The 23,578-nt window shown below is 38.0% G+C and overlaps 4 protein-coding genes across 7 annotated transcripts; 2 read left to right on the forward strand and 2 right to left on the reverse strand.

Moving 5' to 3' along the window:
- The first annotated feature begins 1,392 nt into the window (after window positions 1–1,392).
- LOC127155985 (uncharacterized) lies at window positions 1,393–7,377 on the forward strand. Its single transcript, XM_051098635.1, has 4 exons — window positions 1,393–2,722; window positions 3,097–3,420; window positions 4,826–5,066; window positions 5,261–7,377. The coding sequence occupies exons 1-4, from the start codon at window positions 2,696–2,698 to the stop codon at window positions 5,980–5,982; spliced, it is 1,314 nt and encodes a 437-aa protein (XP_050954592.1). The 5' UTR covers window positions 1,393–2,695; the 3' UTR covers window positions 5,983–7,377.
- si:dkey-66i24.7 (uncharacterized) lies at window positions 7,365–10,260 on the reverse strand. Of its 2 annotated transcripts, none has more exons than XM_051098730.1 (2): window positions 9,368–9,993; window positions 7,365–8,234 (listed from the first exon to the last, which is right to left on the reverse strand). In XM_051098730.1, the coding sequence occupies exons 1-2, from the start codon at window positions 9,384–9,386 to the stop codon at window positions 7,591–7,593; spliced, it is 663 nt and encodes a 220-aa protein (XP_050954687.1). In that variant the 5' UTR covers window positions 9,387–9,993; the 3' UTR covers window positions 7,365–7,590. The 2 variants fall into 2 exon arrangements, with proteins under 2 accessions (XP_050954687.1, XP_050954681.1); XM_051098724.1 differs by lacking the exon at window positions 9,368–9,993 and adding an exon at window positions 10,003–10,260 and having other exon boundaries at window positions 7,369–8,234.
- A 272-nt stretch (window positions 10,261–10,532) lies between these two features.
- On the forward strand, window positions 10,533–19,761 carry armc5 (armadillo repeat containing 5). Of its 2 annotated transcripts, none has more exons than XM_051098489.1 (8): window positions 10,533–10,610; window positions 10,943–11,501; window positions 11,589–11,619; window positions 12,974–13,084; window positions 13,183–14,080; window positions 15,031–15,815; window positions 15,897–16,029; window positions 17,921–19,761. In XM_051098489.1, exons 2-8 carry the CDS (start codon window positions 11,085–11,087, stop codon window positions 19,137–19,139), a joined length of 3,594 nt encoding a protein of 1,197 aa, XP_050954446.1. In that variant the 5' UTR covers window positions 10,533–10,610; window positions 10,943–11,084; the 3' UTR covers window positions 19,140–19,761. The 2 variants fall into 2 exon arrangements, with proteins under 2 accessions (XP_050954446.1, XP_050954455.1); XM_051098498.1 differs by having other exon boundaries at window positions 10,536–10,610; window positions 11,045–11,501.
- Window positions 19,762–20,522: 761 nt separating this feature from the next.
- LOC127156082 (cytochrome c oxidase subunit 6A, mitochondrial) lies at window positions 20,523–23,210 on the reverse strand. Of its 2 annotated transcripts, none has more exons than XM_051098787.1 (4): window positions 23,073–23,210; window positions 21,741–21,833; window positions 20,874–21,016; window positions 20,523–20,721 (listed from the first exon to the last, which is right to left on the reverse strand). In XM_051098787.1, the coding sequence occupies exons 2-4, from the start codon at window positions 21,814–21,816 to the stop codon at window positions 20,632–20,634; spliced, it is 309 nt and encodes a 102-aa protein (XP_050954744.1). In that variant the 5' UTR covers window positions 21,817–21,833; window positions 23,073–23,210; the 3' UTR covers window positions 20,523–20,631. The 2 variants fall into 2 exon arrangements, with proteins under 2 accessions (XP_050954744.1, XP_050954753.1); XM_051098796.1 differs by having other exon boundaries at window positions 21,741–21,819; window positions 23,073–23,204.
- Between the last annotated feature and the right edge of the window lie 368 nt (window positions 23,211–23,578).

The following is a 23,578-nucleotide window of genomic DNA, read 5'->3' on the forward strand; positions in this document are numbered from 1 at the left end:
GTCATTGCTGACATATTAGGGTATATACAGCAACATCAGTACCAAGAACACTTGCACACGTGGTGATAGGAGGATCATATTTAGCTATAAGAATATACTGGTGCATCTCAATAAATTAGAATGTCGTGGAAAAGTTCAACTTAAGTTGTCAAACTCGTGTATTAAATAAATTCAGTGCACACAGACTGAAGTAGTTTAAGTCTTTGGTTCTTTTAATTGTGATGATTTTGGCTCACATTTAACAAAAACCCACCAATTCACTATCTCAACAAATCATAATATGGTTACATGCCAATCAGCTAATCAACTCAAAACACCTGCAAAGGTTTCCTGAGCCTTCAAAATGGTCTCTCAGTTTGGTTCACTAGGCTACACAATCATGGGGAAGACTGCTGATTTGACAGTTGTCCAGAAGACAACCATTGACACCCTTCACAAGGAGGGTGAGCCACAAACATTCATTGCCAAAGAAGCTGGCTGCTCACAGAGTGCTGTATCCAAGCATGTTAACAGAAAGTTGAGTGGAAGAAAAAGATGCCCAACCAACTGAGAGAACCGCAGCCTTGAGAGGCTTGTCAAGCAAAATCGATTCAAGAATTTGGGTGAACTTCACAAGGAATGGACTGAGGCTGGAGTCAAGGCATCAAGAGCCACCATACACAGACGTGTCAAGGAATTTGGCTACAGTTGTCGTATTCCTCTTGTTAAGCCACTCCTGAACCACAGACAACGTCAGAGGCGTCTTACCTGGGCTAAGGAGAAGAAGAAATGGACTGTTGCCCAGTGGTCCAAAGTCCTCTTTTCAGATGAGAGCAAGTTTTGTATTTCATTTGGAAACCAAGGTCCTAGAGTCTGGAGGAAGGGTGGAGAAGGGTGGATGCTTCCTTCTGCTGACCAGCTTTTTAAAGATGCTAATTTAATTTTCCAGCAGGATTTGGCACCTGCCCACACTGCCAAAAGCACCAAAAATTGGTTAAGTGACCATGGTGTTGGTGTGCTTGACTGGCCAGCAAACTCACCAGACCTGAACCCCATAGAGAATCTATGGGGTATTGTCTAGAGGAAAATGAGAAACAAGAGACCAAAAAATGCAGATGAGCTGAAGCCACTGTCAAAGAAACCTGGGCTTCCACACCACCTCAGCAGTGCCACAGACTGATCACCTCAATGCCACGCCCAATTGAGGCAGTAATTAAAGCGAAAGGAGCCCCTACCAAGTATTGAGTACATATACACTAAATGAACATACTTTCCAGAAGGCCAACAATTCACTAAAAATGTTTTTTTTTTTTTTTTTTTTTTTAATTGGTCTTATGAAGTATTCTAATTTGTTGAGATGTGAATTGGTGGGTTTGTGTTAAATGTGAGCCAAAATCATCACAATTAAAAGAATCAAAGACTTAAACTACTTCAGTCTGTGTGCACTGAATTTATTTAATACACCAGTTTCACAATTTGAGTTGAATTACTGAAATAAATTAACTTTTCCACGACATTCTAATTTGAGATACTCCTGTATATATACGTCACGATTTGGTCATTTACCTGGATACTCGAATGTAAACAACAGCATGGATTGCATGGTTAATGTACTACGGAATACGTTGTTTTGATAATTTATGCTGTCTAAACCACGTAAAAAATGTGTGGAAGCTGCTAAAACATAGAGAAGGTCTGTGATTTAGGACTAAGCAGGAAAGGGCACAATATTTTGACAAACTACAGTTAATAGGTGGTAAAGATATTTAGGAGCAGCATTAATTAAGATATTAGCCTAATATTTCAACTACCTGACCGGAAATAAGAACAAACACAAATGTAAAGATTCTTGCCCTGGAAATCCTGGTTCAGTTTGGCCAACCACAACACCTTTTGTTTCTCAGGCAGTTTTTTGCACTCTTCTCCTTGATTTGTTATAACTTTTGGCAGTCTATAGTTCTATAAATGTTTTACCCGGTTCGACCGATTAGTACAGCCCAAAACATGACAATAATTGATCATTTCGTTCGATCAAGTTTCATCCATTTTAGTGGCAAATATTTTTTGCATATACGAATGGAAAAATTACACTGGAAATATGTTTAGAACTTGATCAAAAAGCAGGCTATATGAAACAGAGTTGGTTTAAATCAACATATTTTATTAAAACGTCTTTAAATTCTATTAAGAATATGAGTTTTAGTAATGAGTATTGCTTGATGCTCATTACATTTATATGTTTTACATGAATTTGTTTAAATTATGTGCTGCACGGAACTGCAATTAAACATCGTCATTAAAAAATTCAAATCTGTTGAGATGTCAGGTCGGACCTCCAATCACTACTAATATAGATAAAATCTAGAATTTTCTTTTATTAACATGACAAATCTAGTAAAGAACAACTTAAAAGAGAAAAGGTCATAACTGATATATCGACAGTTTTCTATAAATACTGGGTAGCCCAAGAAAAATAAGGATTCGTAAAGAGAAATTTAATTAATTAAGTTAACCTTTTTGCTATAAAACATTATATGTCTGTCACTATATTAACGCAATGACCATTTTATCATATTGCTGTTGTCTACAACCAATTGATAACTAATAAGATTTAAGCGTGATTTAGTTAATGGATGTTGTTTTGAAATCATAGGACTAATCGTAGGTGTTGAATGTGCGCATGCGCAGTAGATCATCTATCTAGCAACAGAAGCTAATGGACAGAGCACCGTCTGTTTTAAAGGTTTGTCAATTCAATTATCTTCTCCGTGTTTTGGTTTCAGGTTATAGTTAATATGGTCGTGCCACGAAGTAATTTAAGTTTTAAGACTTGTTTAATTTCAAAATCGCATCTGTCTGTTTACTCAATCAGTAACGTTAGTTAAGCTATAACAGTGAGTTAGTTCATTCATATATATATAGCGGTAGTATCTACTGACATATCTTACTGGTTTTACCTTCACTATTGCTTAAACTGAGATATTTACTTCAGTTACTCTGCCGTATCTATTGTAGTAGCACTTAGCAACGTTTAACGTATGTTTTTGGAGAGACAAACTTACTTGGCTAGCTTCATCCGTGTACTCCTATATTAATCCGACCAAAAACTGCATCTAGATGGACCTTCGTAAAGGTAACGTGGCGGCCGCAGGACGGGTGATAATGGACGTGATCCAGGCTGAATGGGAGCCGCTGTCTCACTGGGAGCTTGACCAGCGACTGGACCGTGCAGTGGAAGAAATGATAGAGGCCGACCTGGTGGCCCAGGTCCAGGAGCAGGCAGCTGTGTTAACGCAAGCATCTCAACAGGAGAATTCAACGCCATCACATCAGGCACAAACAGCAACTCCTCAGGTGTCAGAGTCCAGGAAGCCTGTTAAGGAGTCTGCCTTGCAGCGTGCACATGCTACTGAAGTCATGGAGGCAAATCCTACTGTACAGGTAGGTCCGTTATCTCATGCACTTCGTATGTAATAGCAATTTTCATGATTCATTTTCTCACTTTACATCTGTATTTCTCAACGAGGTGGCCGCTATATGACTTGAAATGGTTTAAAATAAGACAAAACAAGCATTAAAGAGTTCACAGAAAAATAATTCTGGATTTAATTAATCACCCTCATGTCGTTTCAAACCCATAGGACTTTAGTTTATCTTCACAACACAAATTAGGATATTTTTTGATGAAATTCGAGAGCTTTCTGACCCTGCATAGACAGGCCCAGAAATGTAGTAAGGACATTAAAACAGTTCATGTGACATCTGTGGTTATGAAGCTACAAGAATAATTTTTGCGTGCAAAGAAATAATACAAAAATAACAGCTTGTTTTTTAAGTCATTCTGAACAACAATAAAAACTTTTTTTTTTTTTTTTTTTTTTTTTGCTGCGTGAGACTGCATTTATTTGATTAAAAATGCAGTAAAAACAGTAATATTGTAAAATATAACCATTTCAAATGTGACTTACTCCTGTGATGGCTAAGGTGAACTGTTTTGTCATTACTCCAGTCTTCAGTGTCACACGATCCTTCGGAAAGCATTGTAATATGCTTTTGATCATTTATTATTGGTGCACAATTATTATTAATGATCTTTGGTTCTTATTATCAGCTAAATGTTTATGTTGAAACATAAATCAAATTTAACTTGCATAAATTATCAAGAAGAAATTGTGAGTAAAAAATACTTTTACAATCCTTATTCTTAATCATTACGCAGCGAGTCATAAACAAGAAGTCACTGCTTTACACTGCTGTTCAAAAGTTTGGGATCCATAAGATTTATCATGTTTTTAATGTCTCTTATGCTCATCAAAGTTCCATTTATTTGATCAAAGATACAGAAATATTATTGCAATTTAAAATAATAGTTTTCTATTTTAATATACTTTAAATATAATTTATTTTTGTGAAGCGAAGCTGATTTTTCAGCCTCATTACTGAAATCTTCAGTCTTCAGTGTCACGTGATTCTTCAGAAATAATATGCTGATTTATAATCAATATTGAGCAGCTCAACTGTTTCCAACATTGATGATAAATCAGCATATTAGAATGATTTCTGAAGGATCGTTTGACACTGAAGACTGGAGTAATGATGCTGAAAATTCAGCTTTGCATCACAGGAATAAATTACATTTTAAAGTATATTAAAATAGAAAACAACTATTTTAAAATTTGCAATAATATTTCACAATATTGCTGTTTTTTCTGTATTTTTAATTAAAAAAACAACAAAAACACAGCCTTGCTAAGCATAAGAGACTTTTAAAAAAAAACATTAAGTCTTACTAATCCCAAACTTTTAAATGGCAGTATACATCAAAATGTCTTGTAATTTCTTGCAGTATGTGACAAATTTCCTGCAAAGCTCCAACACAAGCTACAGCAAGAACCGATTGTCTGGAAGAGCTCGACTGTCCTTGTCTCACACTGTCCTCCTGTCCCTCACCCTCCTGTCCAGACGCATCAGCTATCGCAGCGTATCCTCTAGTTTCCATCTGGAAAAGGGAAATATTCACAGGATCTTCTTCTCTTTCTGTGATCAAGTGATCGCACAAAAGGATCGGGTCATTCAGTGGCCTACAGGTACAATTATTTAAACTCAGAATCTATGGCTATTTTAATGGCAAGAAAGAGATAAAAATAGAAAATAGAAAAATCAAGTCTATTTCAAAATATGAACAAAAACTATAACAGTATATTATTGATGATAAATAACACTTTGAAGTTATTTAGCAGGTTTACTCATTGTACAGCTGTTTTCTCCTTTCGCCCTGTAGGACAGGAGGTCCTACGGCATCTGCTTCCTTTCTCCAGCTGGCTGAGTCGCAATGAGGGTCTGGAAGAGAGAGGTCTTCCTCAAGTGCTCGGGGTGCTGGGTGACACGCGCATCCCCATCCGCCTGCCTGCTGGCAAACCGGACAGCGAGAGCGACGCTCCGGAAGCCAAGAGACCTAAGAACGAAGCACATCCAGATTCATGGCTGAACTTGGAGTTGGTCTGCAATGACAAGGGTCGCTTCATTTACTGCCACATTAGCAAAGGGTCAGAAAAAGACACAGGAAGCACATTAGCTGAAAGGATTCGGCAAAACCCTGAGATGTTGCCTCCAGGGACCTGCCTGATAGCCAGAGTCGGATACCCCCTCACAGAACAAATACTTACTCCGTTTTCAGCAGGTCGAAACCCACAGGAAAACCTCTACAACAAATCGGTGAGGAGCCATTTGAGCCGATTCAACCAAGCTGTGGCGGACTTAAAAGAGCGATTCCAGAAATTGAGATATTTGGACATGGGAAATTATGAGAGAGCAAAAGCAGTGGTTCTGACTGCTTGCGTATTACACAATGTTTTTCTGGACATGGGGGATGTGACAAAGGGACTGATAGACAGAAGCATACCGGAAGATCTTGAAGAGGTAAATGAAGATGCTGCTGGGGTGAAAATGAGGGAGACTGTAGTGAATCTGCTTTATAGCACATTGGAAGCAGCGCCACAATAAGAATTTTGACACTGATTTACATATTTAAAGGGATAGTTCACCCAAAAAAGACATCCTTCACACATCATTCTAAACCCATGTGACTCGTTCATCTTTGGAAAACAAATGTAGATTTTAGTATTCTTTCATCATTTTTATCCATTCACTGAAACCAAAACTTTCATTCATCAAAAAGTGCAAAACGAAATAATCCATATGAATCAACGTTTTAGTCGAATGGACCAAAGTTTGATTAAAATTAGCTTAATTTGTGATGAACAAATATCTTAAAGGTTTAAGGGACACTTAAATGATAAAATAGATTAAATTGTCATTTTTGGGTGAACTTTTAATCACTTTAAAGCTCAAAGATTGAGTGTGTAATTAATGAATATTTGTTGATATAAAGAAGTTTTGCAGAAAAAAATGATATACACATTTTGTATGCCTTTTTTATTAAAACATAAAAATACAATGTGCAATTTGTGCTTTACTCATTTTACTCATTTTGCAACAATTTAAACAGTCAAAGGGGCATGTCTGACTTTGACATGTATATATTGCCATTATTATGTAATCAAAATGAAATTCATTATTGCTGCTCTTCAATGATAATGTCAAGTTACTTTAATATTTTTGCACCAAAAAATGATAAGGATTTATGCTGATATTGTCCAAAACCACACTTTGCCAGGGGTGTTTCCAAACTTTTGCCAGTGTATCTACTCAACACGTAGCTATGAGCGAGGGGGACAAATTAATATTTCCTGATCATAAATGTAGGGGTGTAGTTAAAATCAGTCTCAGCCAATGGAAAATATAATATAAGAAAATATAAATTAAAAGAAAAAGGGTTTAAAAAGATATTTTTAAAAATAACAAAAATATTTCAATATTATTTTAAGTTGAAATTTAGGAGTTAGGGATTGGGACAGCCACCTTCCAATTGCAAGTACCCTCTAAACGATGATTTTATATATATTAAGCTTGCTGATATTTTAAATATTATTGTGGGTTTCGATAGATAATAAAAAGATCTTAGTAAACATCTACATTTTAAATACTTAAATGCTTTTTAAATACGTTTTTTTTGGTTGTGGGACAGCAGTTTGGACCAATTCTATATTATGGCCCATATATACTGTAATAAATATATGGTTCATTGTTTGTTCATGTTAGTTAAACCATTAATTAATGGAACCTTATTGTAAAGTGTAACCAAGTGAATGATAATAACATAGGTCCATTCGTGTCAAAACAAAACACCTTAGGAACAATATGTAAGTGATGGTGGGAATTGTTATTTTTGAGTGAACTATCCTTTTACAGCTCTTGAGATTCTGTGTGTAATTAATGTATATTTGGTAGTATAAAAAAAGCTTTAGCAGAAACAAATTGTGATAAACATTCTTTTATTAAAACACAAAAAGACTATGTACAACTTGTCCTTTACTCATTTTACATGAATGTGGCAACAATTAATAATGAAGGAAAGGAAAACCAAGCATATTTCAACAAGTCGCTGTTGAATTAAACTCTTCAATTCTCTGAAAAGGGTGCAAGATATTTCACATTTCTTTAAAAATAATAATCAATTTCTCATCCAAAAAGACAATGATTAGCACACAACTAATTCCTGGGAATTCCTGGCGAAACGGGGGTGTCTGTCAAACACTCTTTGGGCACTGGTATGGTATTGTTCTGGGACAGGCAAGTAATGGCACGTGCCAAATTATTGATAGCCTCGATCTTCCTCTCTTCCAGAGCTTTCTGCTGAGCCCACATGTTTAGCTTCCTCTCCTGCAGCTCCAGGTACAACTGCAGCAAATCCTGAGGAGGCCTAGTGTTGGGTAACTGTGGTGCTGTAGCAGTGGGTGTGGGAAGTATCGGGGTGAATCGTTTGCTGGCTATGGCCTTGCCCAGCTTGGTGCCATTGAGCTTGGCCTTGCGCTGAGCCTCGACCTCCTCGTAGCTCCTTCCCAGCACTTCGTGCATCTCCTTGAAGAACTCCCAGTGAACACTATTGGTTCCCAGTCTTTTGGCTCGCTCAGCATTTTTGCGATACGTCGCTAACATGTTTCTCCACTTCAGGTCGCATTCGAAGGCTTTGACGGAGACATCGGTGCCTTCCTCAGCTCTCAGTTTTGCAGTCACTCTCTCAGCCACAGTCTCCCACAGCTTCTTCTTCTTGCACACGGGCTGGTCAAACTCCGGGTCCATGTCCAAACGAACGTGGACGAGATGCCATGTAGCTTGTAGTGTCCACACAAACTCTGAATGAAAAAGATTATTAGTTGATCGTTAGTTAAGAACAAGAATGTAATCAAATATTTAGAATATATACAGTTGAGGTCAAAAGTTTACACAGAATCTGCAAAATGTTAGTTATTTTACCAAAATATAAGGGATCATACAAAATGCATGTTATTGTTTATTTAGTATCGACCTGAATAAGATATTTCACACAAAAGATGTTTACATATAGTCCACAAAATAATAGTTGAATTTATATTCAAAAGTTTACATACACTTGATTCTTAATAGTGTGTTGTTACCTGAATGATCCGCAGCTGTTTTTTTTTGTTTAGTGATAGTTGTTCATGAGTCTCTTGATTGTCCTGAACAGTTAAACTGTCTGCTGTTCTTCAGAAAAATCCTTAAGGTCCCACAAATTCTTTGGTTTTTCAGCATTTTGTGTATTTAAACCCTTTCCAACAATGACTGTATGATTTTGAGATCCATCTTTGCACACTGAGGACAACTGAGAGACTCATATGCAACTATTACAGAGGATTCAAACACTCACTGATGCTCCAGAAGGAAACATGATACATTAAGAGCCGGGGGGTGAAAACTTTTTGAATTTGAAGATGATGGTAAATTTAACTTATTTTGTCATCTGGGAAACATGTAACTATCTTCTGTAGCTTCTGAAGGGCAAAAAAAATATATGATATTTAGACAAAATAGTTCAAATACACAATAATGCTTAAACAATAAAAAAGTGGGACCTGAAGGATTTTTCTGAAGAACAGCGGAGTTTAACTATTCAGGACAAACAAGGGACTCATGAACAACTAACACTAAACAAAAAAAACACAGCTGTGGATCATTCAGGAAACAACACAGTATTAAGTATCAAGTGTATGTAAACTTTTGAACAGGGCCATTTTTTTAAATTCAACTATTCTTTTTTCTTGTGGACTATATGGACTATATGTGAATGTCTTTTATGTAAATTCAGGTTAGTACTAAATAAAAAATAGCATGCATTTTGTATGATCCCTCTTATTTTGGTAAAATTAGCATTTTGCAGATTCTGCAAGGTGTATCTAAACTTTTGACCTCAACTGTAGTTACATTATTTAAGTTGGAAGCAACACGATCAACACAATGTCCTTACTACCTTTCTGGGCCTTGAACATGTCAGTTGTGTTGTTGTCTACACAGGGTCAGAAAGCTCTTTCATCAAAAATATCTTAATTTGTGTTCTGAAGACGAATGAAGGTCTTGTAGGTTTGGAACGACATGAAGGTGAGTAATTAATGACAGAATTTTCATTTTTTGTGTGCACCATCCCTTTAATTTAGGCTAATGAAAAAAGTGAATTATTTAAATGAAATAACGTCTAAATGAAATATGTTCATCATATAAAGTAATAGAGTTTCTTCATATGATTTATATAGATTTCTGATGTCTTTATGAACTTTTGAAGCATTGGGCTGTAAGAACAATGGAGGGACAGAAATATTTCAGGTTAAATGAAAAATATTAAAAATAAACATTTTATTTACTTTTTATTTAACTTGTACCATTATTCCACACAAAATATTAGAAAATACTACATGCAATTAAACTATTCTAGAAAACTGGATGTTAGGGATGTATGCTTGTTCAAATATACGGTAATAAATCTATTCCAGCTCTTCTAAGTAACCTAAAACTGATGAGAAGGCCAATCTGTACCATCAGGCTCACCGTGTCCTCCTCGCTGGCGATGCCTGGTGCACACACTTCTGCATTGACTTACTCACATCTTACCTGTTTTTGACTTTTCGGTCTCCAAAGTCGTAACAGTAGTTGTTGAGTCCTCCACCTCAATGGCGTCTGTAACAATTGACTCAATGACCTCCATGTTGCATTTATTTTATATTAATCTCGTCAAACGTTATCGCGACTAATCGTGGATTTTAACAACTCCAGCGATGAGTTTTTTTCGAGCGTCGACAGCAGCGATGATAATAACAACGACCTCGTTTGCAGCAGACAGCGCTGAACAGGGTGTTGTTGTATTTTTCCGGAAATGAACATGGCGTGTGAGAGAGGATTGTGGGAAATGCGTGCTGTTGGTTTCACAGATGTTTCGAGCGCAAGGCAGAACATCAAAACTCACAGCTTGTTTTCTTCTGTATGGGAACATAAATATCTGCATACACGAATTTATACACTTTTACTGTTCCGTTATCTTAAATATGAAATAAAGTCAATAAACGAGCTATCCTGAAACTACAACTCCCATAGGCTCTAAAGAGACTGAATCTACAAATACCCCTCCCTTTCTGAAAAACCCTCCTGTTTGTCGCTCTACTAAAGATGGCGCCAGTGCAAATCTGAGGCGATTGCGCTTTGTAGCGCGTAGGAAAATTGACGTGAGTAAAATGAAAAGTTAACGAAGCCTTCTCACTCTTCATCGAAACATCAAAATACACCCAAATAGATTACTCTCAGGCAGTACTGTCAAGGATTTAGTTTTTTGTGGCCTACCTCCCACTGTAGGCCGTGATGAAATATATCGCATTGGTTAAAAGACTTCATTTCCCAGAAGTCATTGCTCTGGGTTAGCTTTGATTGATGAACATGGTAGTTGTAGTTTTTCGAATGCTTGTTTCTCCGTGAATGGAATGTGTGAATCATAGGAGAGTTTTGTGTTAGTTGATGTGCTTTTTTATTTTATTTATTTTTCATTTTATTTTTATTCTAGATGTAATACGTGTTTGGTGTTGTTCCAAAGTTATTTAAATCCACTGAAATATTGTTGTACCTTACAATATTAAGAAGATAAAGTAATTAAGTTACAAAACAGGGGTGGAGGTGGGGAGGTGCTTCTGGACTCCTGGTTCATCATGTCTGCACCTTCAGAACAAGTGATTAAACGACATTCGAACAGCACCTCGGATGCATCCTCCACTCCTCTCCCAGAATCCTCTCTGACCTGGTGTTTGGCTCAGCTGTCCAAAACACGCACACTGGCAGACAGTCACAGCAGTGGACTGTCAGGAGCAGACAATAAGCCCATCATTGGAGGTGACAAAGCCCGGGATGCAGACAAGAGACTCAAAGCTGGTCAGTGGAGGGCACTGGTGGCCATTCGGATGCAGCACATCAAAGGAGGTGGTGGCAGGATAGCCCGCTACCAGTCACGAGGAGGACTCCCTCCTTTGCTGGATCTCCTCAAGCGACCAGAAAGCTCCCGAAAGTTTCTGGACCTGGCACTTAGCATCCTGGCCAACTGCTGCACTGAAAAACAGACAAGAGTAGAAGTAAGAAAGATCCTGCTTTAATGTGTAGCTTGCATTTCATATATTTTTTGTATGTGATCAATGCTTTTTTTTATATTCTTCTCATAGGTAAGAAAGCTTGATGGCATATCTGTTGTTGGTAAGTAACTCAAAGGCTTCACAAAGATCGTTACAATTTTTTATTCTGACATCTGACATTATTTTCCACACATTTTTATATGTTTATATGTGTGTATAAAAGACGTACATTACAGTGAAATTGCTCAGTAACACTAACTTCTTAATGGATTAGTTCATTCCCAGAATAAAAGTTTCCTGATAATTTATTCACCCCTTGTCATCCAAGATGCTCATGTCTTTCTTTCTTCAGTCGAAAAGAAATGAAGGTTTCTGAGGAAAACATTCCAGGATTTTTCTCCATATAGTGGACTTTAAACGTGGCAAACGGGTTGAAGGTCCAAATTGCAGTTTTATTGCAGCTTCAAAGAGCTCTACACAATCCCAGCCCAGGAATAAGGGTCTTATCTAGTGAAACGATCCACGATTCCACGAAAAAAAAGCATCTTTATCTTGCACTAGCTCCGCCATGCATGTGTGCATAATCATGTTGGAAAGGTGATGCATGGTTAATTCTTCATTCTCAGTTTGTAAACACTGGGTCGGTACTTCCACCTACATCACTCATGGCCTTACTTAAGTCCAGACGAGCATTTGTGGTTAAAAAGTATATAAATTGTTATTTTTATTTATTTATTTTTGGAAAATGACTGATCGTTTCACTAGATAAGACCTTTATTCCTCGGCTGGGATCGTGTAGAGCCATTTGAAGCTGCATTGAAATGGCAATTTAGGCCTTTTGACCCCATTGAAGTCCACTATATGGAGAAAAATCCTGGAATGTTTTCCTCAAAAACACTGGAAAAAAAGACATGAACTTCTTGGAAGACATAGGGGTGAGTGAATTATCAGGAATTTTTTATTCTGGAAGTGAACTAATTCCTTAAAGTCATTATGAAATCAGAATTGAGCATTCTTTTTATTTTTGGAATATTGCAGTGACTGTTATAAATGATTCATTAGTGCATATCATTATTATTAATCCATCATAAATCATGAATTCTTGTGCCTTCGCAATCTTTAATCAAAATAACCTCCTCTCCCCCATTCAATTATATTTCGTCTCTGATGACAAACTCTCACTCACATGAGATCACAGAAAAAATAAAATCTTAAAAAAAAAAAAAAAAATGTTTCACTGGCATCTATGGATTCATAGAAACGTTTCATTGCACAAATGGTTCTCTATAGTGGAAAAAGATTCTTTAGAGTATTCTTTACACTAAGCTAAAATGAGAAAACTTTTGAGAGCTTTTCACTTAAGTCTTATTGGGGGAAAACCAAAATGGTTTTTCTATGTCATCACATCACAGAAATGCTGATTTTTTGCCTAAATAGTTATGATCATAAATCATAATGATCTTTTATTTTTGTAGTGGATGTCCTCAAGAGAAATGTTTCTGTAGAGACGGTACAAAATCGAGCAGCACGCGCTCTGGGAAATCTCGCGATGGACCCAGAGGGTTCTGCTGAGGTCCACTCTGCGGGTTAGTCCCACGTTTTCATTCTCCTCCATTATATTCAGTCACAGATTGTAAAATACTCTGAGCCTTAAAATCAATATATTTATGTCTCTCTCACTCAGGTGGTGTTCCACTACTTCTGCTCTGCCTGTCTGTCTCTCCACCTCCATCCTCTCCCTCTTCACTGACTCCAGTCCCTGAGCTCTGTGCTCCTAAAGTTGAATGTGTCCAATCTGCTGCCCGTGCACTCGTCTACCTTTCTGACACGCCTGCCAACCGGCTTCTGCTGCTTTCACAAGGCGCTGTCCCATCTCTCGCTTTGTTCATTGCTCCAGAGTACCCTTCAGGTCTGAGACGGGCGTCTCTTCGTGCCATTCATGAGCTCACTAGAGGCTGCAGTGCAGAGTGCGCCAGAGAGATGTCCAGATCCGGGGCATTGACTCATCTGGGGGTCCTTGCCTCGGGAGAAGATGGTCGGCCTTTGGAAGAACTTGCTTTGAAGACTCTGGCTAACTTGTGCTCTCAAGGCTGCCTGAGGCCGCTGGTCGGTTCATTAGGAGTCATTCAGAAATTTGCAGAAGAAGTGAAGAAAGACCCTCTGAAGTCAGGTGTGTTTTTCAAGGCCTTGTGTCTGTGCTGCAGAGAGGCTGTGAACAGGGCTAAAGTAAAGGAGAGCGGGGGACTGGAGGTGCTGATCAGCTTCTTATCCGCCCATCAAAACCATCCGCTCACACGCTTCGCCTTTCTAGCTTGTGTGGACTTTGTCTACGATGAATCTGCTCTTGAACAGCTGCAGGAGCTCGGGTTGGTTCCGCTGCTGATCAAGCGTTTGGTTGAGCTTGCTCATGGAGAAGAACCGACTGCAGGAAAGATGGACGCCAGCCTGTCCTCTAGTTCTCCATGCTCTGAACTGATGACCTCATGTTTTGACTCGTTTGACTTCTCAGCCCTTGAAGGGAACAAGAGGGAGGATGTGAGCAAAGACCAGACGTCGGGATCTTCCAGCTTCCTCAGCCTTAGGTCAGCTATTTATAGTTTTATCAAAAGCAGAACATACTAAATCATTTACATATGAAAATGAACATCATACCATATTTTCACACTTTGCTGACTAAATTGTACACCATTTTTCTTTATAATTTTTGTCTTGCCTTAAGGGTATAGTTCACCCAAAAATGAAAATTCTGTAATTAATTACTCACGCTAATGTCGTTCCAAACCCGTAAGACCTTCGTTCATCTTTAGAACACAAATTAAGATATTTTTAATGAAATCTGAGAGCTTTCTGACCCTCCATAGACAGCAAGGGCACTTCCACATTCAAGGCCTGGAAAGGTACCAAGAACATCAACAAAATATTCCATGTGACATCAGTGGTTCAACTTTAATTTTATGAAGCTAAAATAATGACTTTATTCAACAATTCTAACTGACATGGATCTGACATCAATTTTTCAATTATAGCATGACTTCCTGTAAAAACATTGTTAGTGGATTAATATCTTGTTGTGTTATTCTTTTCTTGCCACACTTTCATAAACTAATTTTTTTAAAGGGACAGTTCACCCAAAAATTTAAATTCTGCCATTAATTACTCACCCTCATGTCGTTTCAAACCCCTAAGACCTTTGTTCATCTTTAGAACACAAATTAAGATATTTTTGATTAAATCCGAGAGCTTTCTGACCCTGCATAGACAGCAACGTAACTGACACGTTCAAGGCCCAGAAAGGTAGTAAGGACATCATTAAAGTAGTCCATGTGACATCAGTGGTTCAACTATTATTTTATGAAGCCAGGGGAATCATTTTTTTATGGGTCTTCAAAAATCCTTCAATAACAAGCTTTTTTTTGTCTGCAACTTCATTGATTATCAAATTCAGAGAGTATGTATGGAAATACGAACATGCCAATCATATAATTTAATTGTGATCCTTTGTAATTCAGTTTTGTCTGTGTTCTTTCCTCAGGTCTTGGCTGGTTTCAGAAGGTCTGATCTCATCTGAGGGTGAGCTGACTGAATCCCCATGTGGCAGTGAAGTCTTTGGTGGCAGCCCTCAATCCTCCGTCTCATCGTCACCACTTACACCTTGCTCTGAGGTCTCACAAAACTCAACCTTGCGCCCACCCCCCTTTTCTCCCTCCACCCGCTCCAAACCCGTCAGGCTCTCCTGTTCCTCTTTCTCCTCCGCTTCATTATCTCCTCGAAACATACCAGGGTCGCCTTCCTCTTCACAGTCCTCCTGTACCTCCACCCCTCAATCTGAGCAGCCACCTTCACTGACAAAACCTTCTTCATCTCCCCTCCAAATCTCCTCTCCTCCCAGAAAGAGGCTCCGTGCCTCTTCATCCTCCTCTACAGCCTCCTCTCGCTGCAGTGTGGTCACCCTGGACAGCCCACCTGTGATATCAAAAACACCAGTCTACCATCATCCTTATCACCCTGAGGCCTGGGCGCCAGAATCCCCTATTCTTCTGCTCTTGTCGCGCTACTCCCACGCCTCAGACCCCAGCACGGCCCTCGTCAACACGAACGTTTTCTCTGGGCTATTGTACTACCTCACCCAACACCATGACCCCAGTGGGCGATGCTTTCGGATGCTTGGGCGCCTCAGCTGCAACCCAAACTGCTTCCAGTCTTTGGTCAGAACTGGAGCTGTTGCACTGATCAGACAGAGACTGTGTGTGCAAGAAGAGGCGATCGGAGGAATGGACAGACAGTCAGAAAAAGTCAAAGGCAAAATCACACAACTAGGTTTGTGACTTTATTATTGCATGTGCATATTATATTTAAGCCCGCTGTTTACTCGAACCTAAAATGTTTTTGCCTCCTCAGGTTTGGGTCTGCTCAGCAATCTGAGGGTTCAGAGCGAGTCTGGATTTGGCTCTGGAGTTCTTACACACATCATGCTGTCAGGCTCCGAATCTGACAAGCTGTACTGTGTCCTTTCTCTGCCTCTGATTAACAGGTATGATTAATTGACTTTTAGGGTTTATTTTTAATCCTTATAAAGCCTAAAATATTTAGGTCAATGACAAATGAATGTGTTAGTGATTAAAAGAAAAAGATCTAGTTTAAAACACGTTTCAAGTTCATACAAAAGTAACTGTTATAGGGGTCATGAACTGCCTTTTTTATTATTTTGTACTGTTCTCTGGCTATTTTCTGTCCTGTTTTGACTCCCCTCATCAGTACACTCTGTTTGAATAGGTGTGTAGTAAACGCCCGCTGCTGTGATTGACTAATAGTCGTGTATGTTTGACAGCCTACATCCTTCATAGATGGACACTGCTGTGATTCAGGTTAAAAACGCATAAATACTCTGTATATATCAAACAACCTGTAATAACAGGCAAAGCAATAGTGACCAGGCCACATTGCTTTAGAATCCAATATAGTCGGCACAGCATCATCTTTGAGTTTCAATATTTCTGAATATATTGAAAACAAATCCATGGTGAAATGAAGTGAACAAAGGACCGAGTTATTACTGATATGGTCTGGATCTTTTTTTAAAAATAAAGTTCATCCACTCTTTCCTAACGTTGCGATCAAAAGGAAGGCAATGCAAATACTGTTTTTAAACAATCTTTTGTCATTTTGGTAGATTTACTTCAATATAAGCTGTTTTTAGACAAAAATGTTTTGAGTTTTGAAACTTACAGGATGTGTTTATAGTACAGTGACCTTTTATGTCCAAAGAGCAATGGAATTTTGATTTCTCAGTTCATGACCCTTTTAAACTTGAAAAATAAGTGTTATTTTTGTAGTTTCAAGAAAAAAAATCTTTGACCAAACCAACCAAACTTACAAATTCCTTTTGAAGCAAAAAGTGTTTGAAAAGAACTACGAACCAATGAACACTGAGAACAACACAGTCAAGACAAAAATAGAGAAATAAACTATTGATTTAAATTAAGATGTTTATTTTGATGGTATCAAAACAATATATTTTACGTTTATTGCAATTTTTTTGCAGAATCATTCTTAATATTAATCAGTTGTTCAATCAGAATCAATCAGTTGCTCACCATGAATTCTGCTCTTAAACAGATTTTTTTTAAAAGTTGAAATAATGTGGGCTGATTGCTTCAACCAACGCTACACCAATGATTTAACTATATTGTAGCTCACAGTGTGTGTCTTTAAAGTTACTGTTAAAAATCAGTTCCCCAGTGTTGTAGTGTTGCACTCTATTAATTCAGTCATAGTTTTTGAAGAGCTTATGTCAAAAAGGTCCCTCAAAAATAGTAAAATGAATTTTAAAGAGATAGTTCACCCAAAAATGAAAATTCTGTCATTAGTTACTCGCTTTCATGTCGTTCCAAACCCGTAAGACCTTTGTTCATCTTTAGAGTGCAAATTAAGATATTTTTTATGAAATCCGAGAGTTCTCTGACCCTGCATAGACAGCAAGGGTCCTACCATGTGGTCCAGAAAGGTACCAAAAACATCGACAGAATAGTCCCATGTGACATCAGTCGTTCAACCGTAATGTTATCAAGCTACAAAAAAACTTTGTGTGCACAAAAAAACTAAAATAACAATATCACCCTAGTGCCATTTTAGAGATTACCACGACACACATGCGTGCTTTGATCTGCATGTAAACAATGCATGTGCATGGTGCTGCTGATGGAGGAACACACATGCACTGCGCCTTGTTACATTCAGTTGCACAACAAAAAGTATTCTCGTTTTTTTCATAAAATTATGGTTAAACCACTGATGTCACATGGACTTTTCTGTCAATGTTCTGTCGAGATATATATATATAGAACAACAAAAAAAATGAATGGCACCCTTGACCCATGTAGTTGGTTTGACCACTTTCTTTTATTTATTTTTTTCCTCTTCAGCAACAGAGTTCTTTTGAAAAAGCTGCTTTTGGATAGTGGAGGACTGGCAGCAGCTCTCGAACTGATTGGCTGTCACAGAGAAGAAGATCAGGATGATGAAGATGGACAATCTGACAAATGTAGACCATTTCTTGCCGGCTGGTTGCATCCTCTTGAGCAAGCATCCTCTTTAAGATTTAAATCACTGTACATCTCTCTTCTTATTGGCTGCCTCTCTAGTCTGCTGTCAGTTACCAAGGAGGACAGAAAGAATTGTAGCATAGATTGCCAGACCACAACGGAGACGACCCAAGTTCTGGATAACACATCCCAACCGCAACAAAACCAGTCATGTCCCTACTCGAAGGCAACTCATGACCTATCTTTCCTCCTTGACGATGGAACCCTTCTACTAGCCAATCAGGAGGCTGTCATTGGCGAAGAAGGAACTAAAGACGTTGGGTCTGAGTATTTCAGAGCCCTCTTGATGGGAGGATTTGGGGAGGCCCAGAAAGCTAAAGGCGAGGCCATCCGGATCAAGGACGTAAACACTGGGATGCTCTTACCAGTTCTCCACTACTTACATGGCTGTCGTTTGATGGAAAACAAAGATGCAAATTGTCTTGTTTTGTCCTCTCTATCCACCGGTGGGCTGCTAAGTCCACAGGACGAGGTTGAATCATGCTTGGCGGAAGAGAAGGAATTTCAGAAAACTCCACTAGCTGAAGTAATGATTGGGGCTTGTAGGTTTTTAGTTCCTGGATTACAACGGGCAGCTGAAGACCTAAGCATGGACCTTCTCTACTCAGTCATAAGGAGCCTGACCAAACATTGCTGTTTGAAAGATAACACTACAACGACAAAAATGGATGCCAGTTTGGTCTGCAAAGGTCCTGAAGGATCTCCACAGCTGACTAAAACTGAGATGTCAAAGTGTTCCAAACAACATTCTAAATCTTCTCAGAGTTCCAAACAGGTTCCGTCATCTTCTGACAGTGACACTGAGGGAACTCGACTGAGGTCTCTGCTCCCACAAGTGTACTGGTTCTCACAACGCTACTCTTACCTGCGACTGGGCCAGGCCTGTCTATCCATATTGCTGCGGCCTCAGGGGCTCCATCCTGCTCCACTTCACCCCTCCCTCTCCACTGACTGCTTCCTGCGTCTGGCGCAAGAGGCGGACTGCGCCAAAGGGCTGAGGCAGGACATCTTAAACCTCGTCAAAACAGCCCTCAGCTAATAGTGAAATGAATGTAATGAATTGTTTGTGAAAACAAATTTAATAGCTGATTTGATGCACGCACAGTGCACAGAAAGGGAATGGGAATCACTGGATTTTTGGAACAAGATGTAATGGGAAAAATCATTCTCATTAAACTATAGTAAACTTTAGCTATCAGAAATATTTTGAGAAATACTTAGAACATTCTACTTCCTTCTATTTTCATGTGCACGTTTTCTTTTTCTTTTTCCCAAGACGTGTTTGTATATAGAGTAGAATGACCAACTGTATGTACTTTATTTTGAAGTTTTTGTATTTTGTTTAACTTCCTTTGTTCATCTTATTTTGCCAAAAAGGGTTTAATGCTGATTCCACGTTAATCACAGTGCAATTTCAGATGTAGTTCATGATGTTGTACAGTATGTTATGTGAATAATGTAATATGTCAATGAGAAAGAGTTATGTTAGCTATATTTTTCTTTTTGTATATGGCGCTGTATTCGTTTATAGAGATCTGGATTATCTAATATGTTGCAGTGCCACTTTTTTTTTTGTATAGATATGAAAAATTTAATCATGGAAATGGCCAAATATTGGTGGAAGGCAGAGGATGGTTCTCAATAAATGAGCTCTGCATTGATGGTGTCTACATTGTTTTCTTCTAGAATTTGTGCCTCATTTTGAATTGGAATTTTTTTTTTTTCTCAGTTCACTCCTAGACTTTATATTTGGGCTGTCTGGGTTGTTTTTTTCATAGCAGTGTTGTGTAAAATCCTGTGGAAACAATTAAAAGGATGTTCTAATGGGAAATTTAGACCATTCTAAGTAGAATTGAATGGTTACTAAAATAGTCTTAAAGGCATAGTTCCACTAAAATGAAATTTCTGTCATTAATTACTCACCATCATGTCGTTCCTAACCTGTAAGACCTTCATTTATCTTCAGAACACAAATTAAGATATTTTTGATGAAATCTGAGAGCTTTCTGACCCTGCATAGACAGCAACACAACTGACACATTCAAGGCCCAGAAAGGTGTTAATGACCATGATAAAATAGTCCATGTGACATCAGTGGTTGAATCGGAATATGAAGCTGCGGGAATACTTTTTGTGTGCAAAGAAAACAAAAATAATGACTTTATTCAACAATTTAATGATGTTTTTACTACCTTTCTGGGTCTTGAATGTGTCAGTTGTGTTGTTGTCTATGCAGGGTCAGAAAGCTCTCAGATTTCATCAAAAATATCTTAATTTGTGTTCTGAAGATGAACAAAGGCCTTACAGGTTTGAAACGACAAGAGTGAGTAATTAATAACAGAAGTTTCATTTTTGGGTGAACTATCACTTAGTCTTAGTCATGTATTGTTTAGACTTTTTTTAATCAGTCACACACACAAAATTAATGTGAAAACTGTTGTTTATTTCTTTTAAAAATGTTAAAAGCTTGTCCATCAGTGTTCATTGGCATCTTAGGGGACAGACAGTCGAGACAGCAGGGGGTGTCCTGTTCAGTGGTGAGGTCCCTCGTAACCAGTGGGCAGAGGGTTCGTATGAGAGTTGTGGAAGAGGGAGTGATTCCCATCACCCCATGGCCATGGCTGTGAGAAAAAGACAATGATATTTGAAAATGATTCTTGTCATGTCTAATGTTGGTAGGATGTTTAACAAACTAACAAAGCATCAGTATTTTCTTCTATGTTTATATAGGAATCATGCATGGTTTGACTGGAAAACCCAAGAATACAGGCACCTTGGTTCGAATGCGGAGGTGTGGGTATGGCACAAACTCTGGTTGATCATGGGAATGAGCCCGCATCTTCATGTAAGCATTTGCCATGCAGACACCCACTCCGGGCAGGGCTAATACGAAGGACAGGATCTTCCAGGTCCTTGCTGTTTATAATTCAAATCATTAGTATACCAATTAAATGTTGCTGAGAGTAATACATGTGACCCTGAACCACAAAACCAGTCTTAAGTAGAACAAGTGTATTTGTAGCAATAGCCTACGGTACACTGTATTCGTCAGAATAATTGATTTTTTTGTTATGCCAAAAATCATTAGGATATTGAGTAAAGGTTATGTTCCATGAAGATATTTCATAAATTTCCTACCGTGAGTATATCAGAATTTAATTTTTGATTAGTAATGTGCATTGCTAAGAACTTCATTTGGACAACTTTAAAAGTGAATTTCTCAATATTTAGATTTTTTTCCAGATTTTTAAAAAGTTGTATCTTGACCAAATATTGTCCTATCCTAACAAACCATACATCAATGGAAAGCTTATTTATTTATACAAATTGACCCTTATGATTGGTTTTGTGGTTGAGGGTCACATACACAGCAAAAGGATCACTGATTATTGCAAAAATGTTTTTAATGATCTGATTACTATCAGTATTTCTTTCTTACTGTGTGAATATGTAAATATGAAAAAAAAATCATTTTGTAAATATTCTTGGTTTTTGATACATGAGAAGTGCTTACAATAAAAACCTGATGTAATAAGGTAACACTTTATTATGGTTTATGAGAACTTGCTTATCCATACTGGATAACATCTGCTTATTTTACCCTGTTTCACCTAGTCCAAAAAAAAAAACCATCTCAAACCTCCTCCTTCATGACTCCCTTGTGATGCAGCAGCAAGAGCCCGGCGGGCCACCATAGCAGTGGGAGACATCGCCATCTCCTGAAGCACACAGACTGTAAGAAACACTTAAGATTATCATTTTTATGCTTAGAGCAGATTGTAAGTCTGTAATATTTTTTGTCTTATTTGTCTTATGTTCACCAAAGCTGCATTTGATTACAAATAGTAATCATTGTCAAATATTATTACAATAATACAAAATGTAATTTTTTTCTGATTCAAAGCTGAATTTTCAGCATCATTACTCCAGTCTTTAGTGTCACAGGATCTTCAGAAATCATTCTAATATGCTGATTTGGTGCTTAAGAAACTGTTATTGTCAATGCCGAAAACAGTTGTGCTGTTTATTATTCTTATAGAAGCCTTGATACATTTTTTTCAGGACTCTGATGAATAGAAAGTTCAAAAGAACAGCATTTATGTGAAACAAAAATCATTTGTAACATAATAAATGTCTTTACTGTCACCTTTGATAAACGTAATGCATCCTTGCTGAATGCAAGTATTAATTTCTCAAAAATATTACAGATGAAAAGTAATAACGATTCTTTTATCCAAGACCAGCAAAAGTCAAATGTCACAACTTTCTGCTTGTTCACAAACCCATGAAATGTCAACTGTGCAAGTCTCAGTGTTATTTGTCAACACAAACTTAAATAGTGCCTTCATTAAACCATGAAAAAACAGCAGGAGTTCAACGAGGTGAAAACGGAAGCATGGCCGAAAGAGAAGTCATGCACCTGCTTGCACATTTACTGTGGTTTCGAACAGCAAAGTGAAGGTGATGCAAAGTTTGAGGTCAACTACTGACCAAACCTGACGTGTTTCTCCATTACGTCCATTTATACTTTGTACGGCCTCCTTATACAGTTAGAGAGGATTTTGTTAATTGTTAAATGTTATTTAAATGTTCTCCTGTTTAAAATAAAACGAAATATAAAAGAAATATTTTTAGATTCACATATTAGCCAGGCTGTGGCCTGTTGCTTATCTCGTCTCTTTAGAAGTTTCTCCTCTCCTTCGACGCTGAATGCGATTTGAAACCTTAAACCCCCTTGAAACTATCTACATGCAGCATTAATAAAAAATCTGTCATACATTTTGAAGAGGTTATTTTAATCCGTTGAATAAAGCTCGTGTCCCTTGCACAAGGGCAAACAAGCTATCCGTTGTGGGTCATGTGTTGCATTAGTGCTGTTAAAAGAATGAAATACTTCTCCAGTCCTCTTAATATTTAACCCTCACGGTTCAAAACAGCTAAAACTATACATCTAATGCAAAAGAACACTTACGTTCTCTGCTTCCAAAGAGGGTGGTCAGGTGTTTTTGTTCTTTGTTCCTCAGTTATCAGTCACTTTCTCTTTCTACACCTCTGTCTGTTTGTCCTTTCCTCTGTCCTGGCCTAAACCATGAGGCTCCTCCCCTCTAAAAACTGTCTGTCTGCCAAGAATCATGAAGTTTATATTTGGTCAAGTGCATGGGCAGATCAGTAATAAAGAGATAGGGGGAGCAGTGAGGAGATATGCCTAAAACAATCATGTATAGTAGGTATTGCATTTAAAAATAAATAAATAAATAAAAAAGTAAGCTCACGAATGTAGGTCTGCATATATGAAATGTAGAAAAGACAAAGCTATTAGTATAATGAAGTAGTTGTACATGTAACTGTTCAGTCGACAGTTGACAGCTATAGGAGTTATACACACGGCTTGGGTTTCTGCCTGTATGTGTGTACGTGACTAAGTGACCGTAAGTGACCTTATGTCACCTCGCTCTTGCTGTTTGCACTCTCTTTGTT

The sequence above is a fragment of the Labeo rohita genome, chromosome 3, assembly GCF_022985175.1.
Source record: "Labeo rohita strain BAU-BD-2019 chromosome 3, IGBB_LRoh.1.0, whole genome shotgun sequence".
Classification (NCBI taxonomy): Eukaryota; Metazoa; Chordata; class Actinopteri; order Cypriniformes; family Cyprinidae; genus Labeo; species Labeo rohita.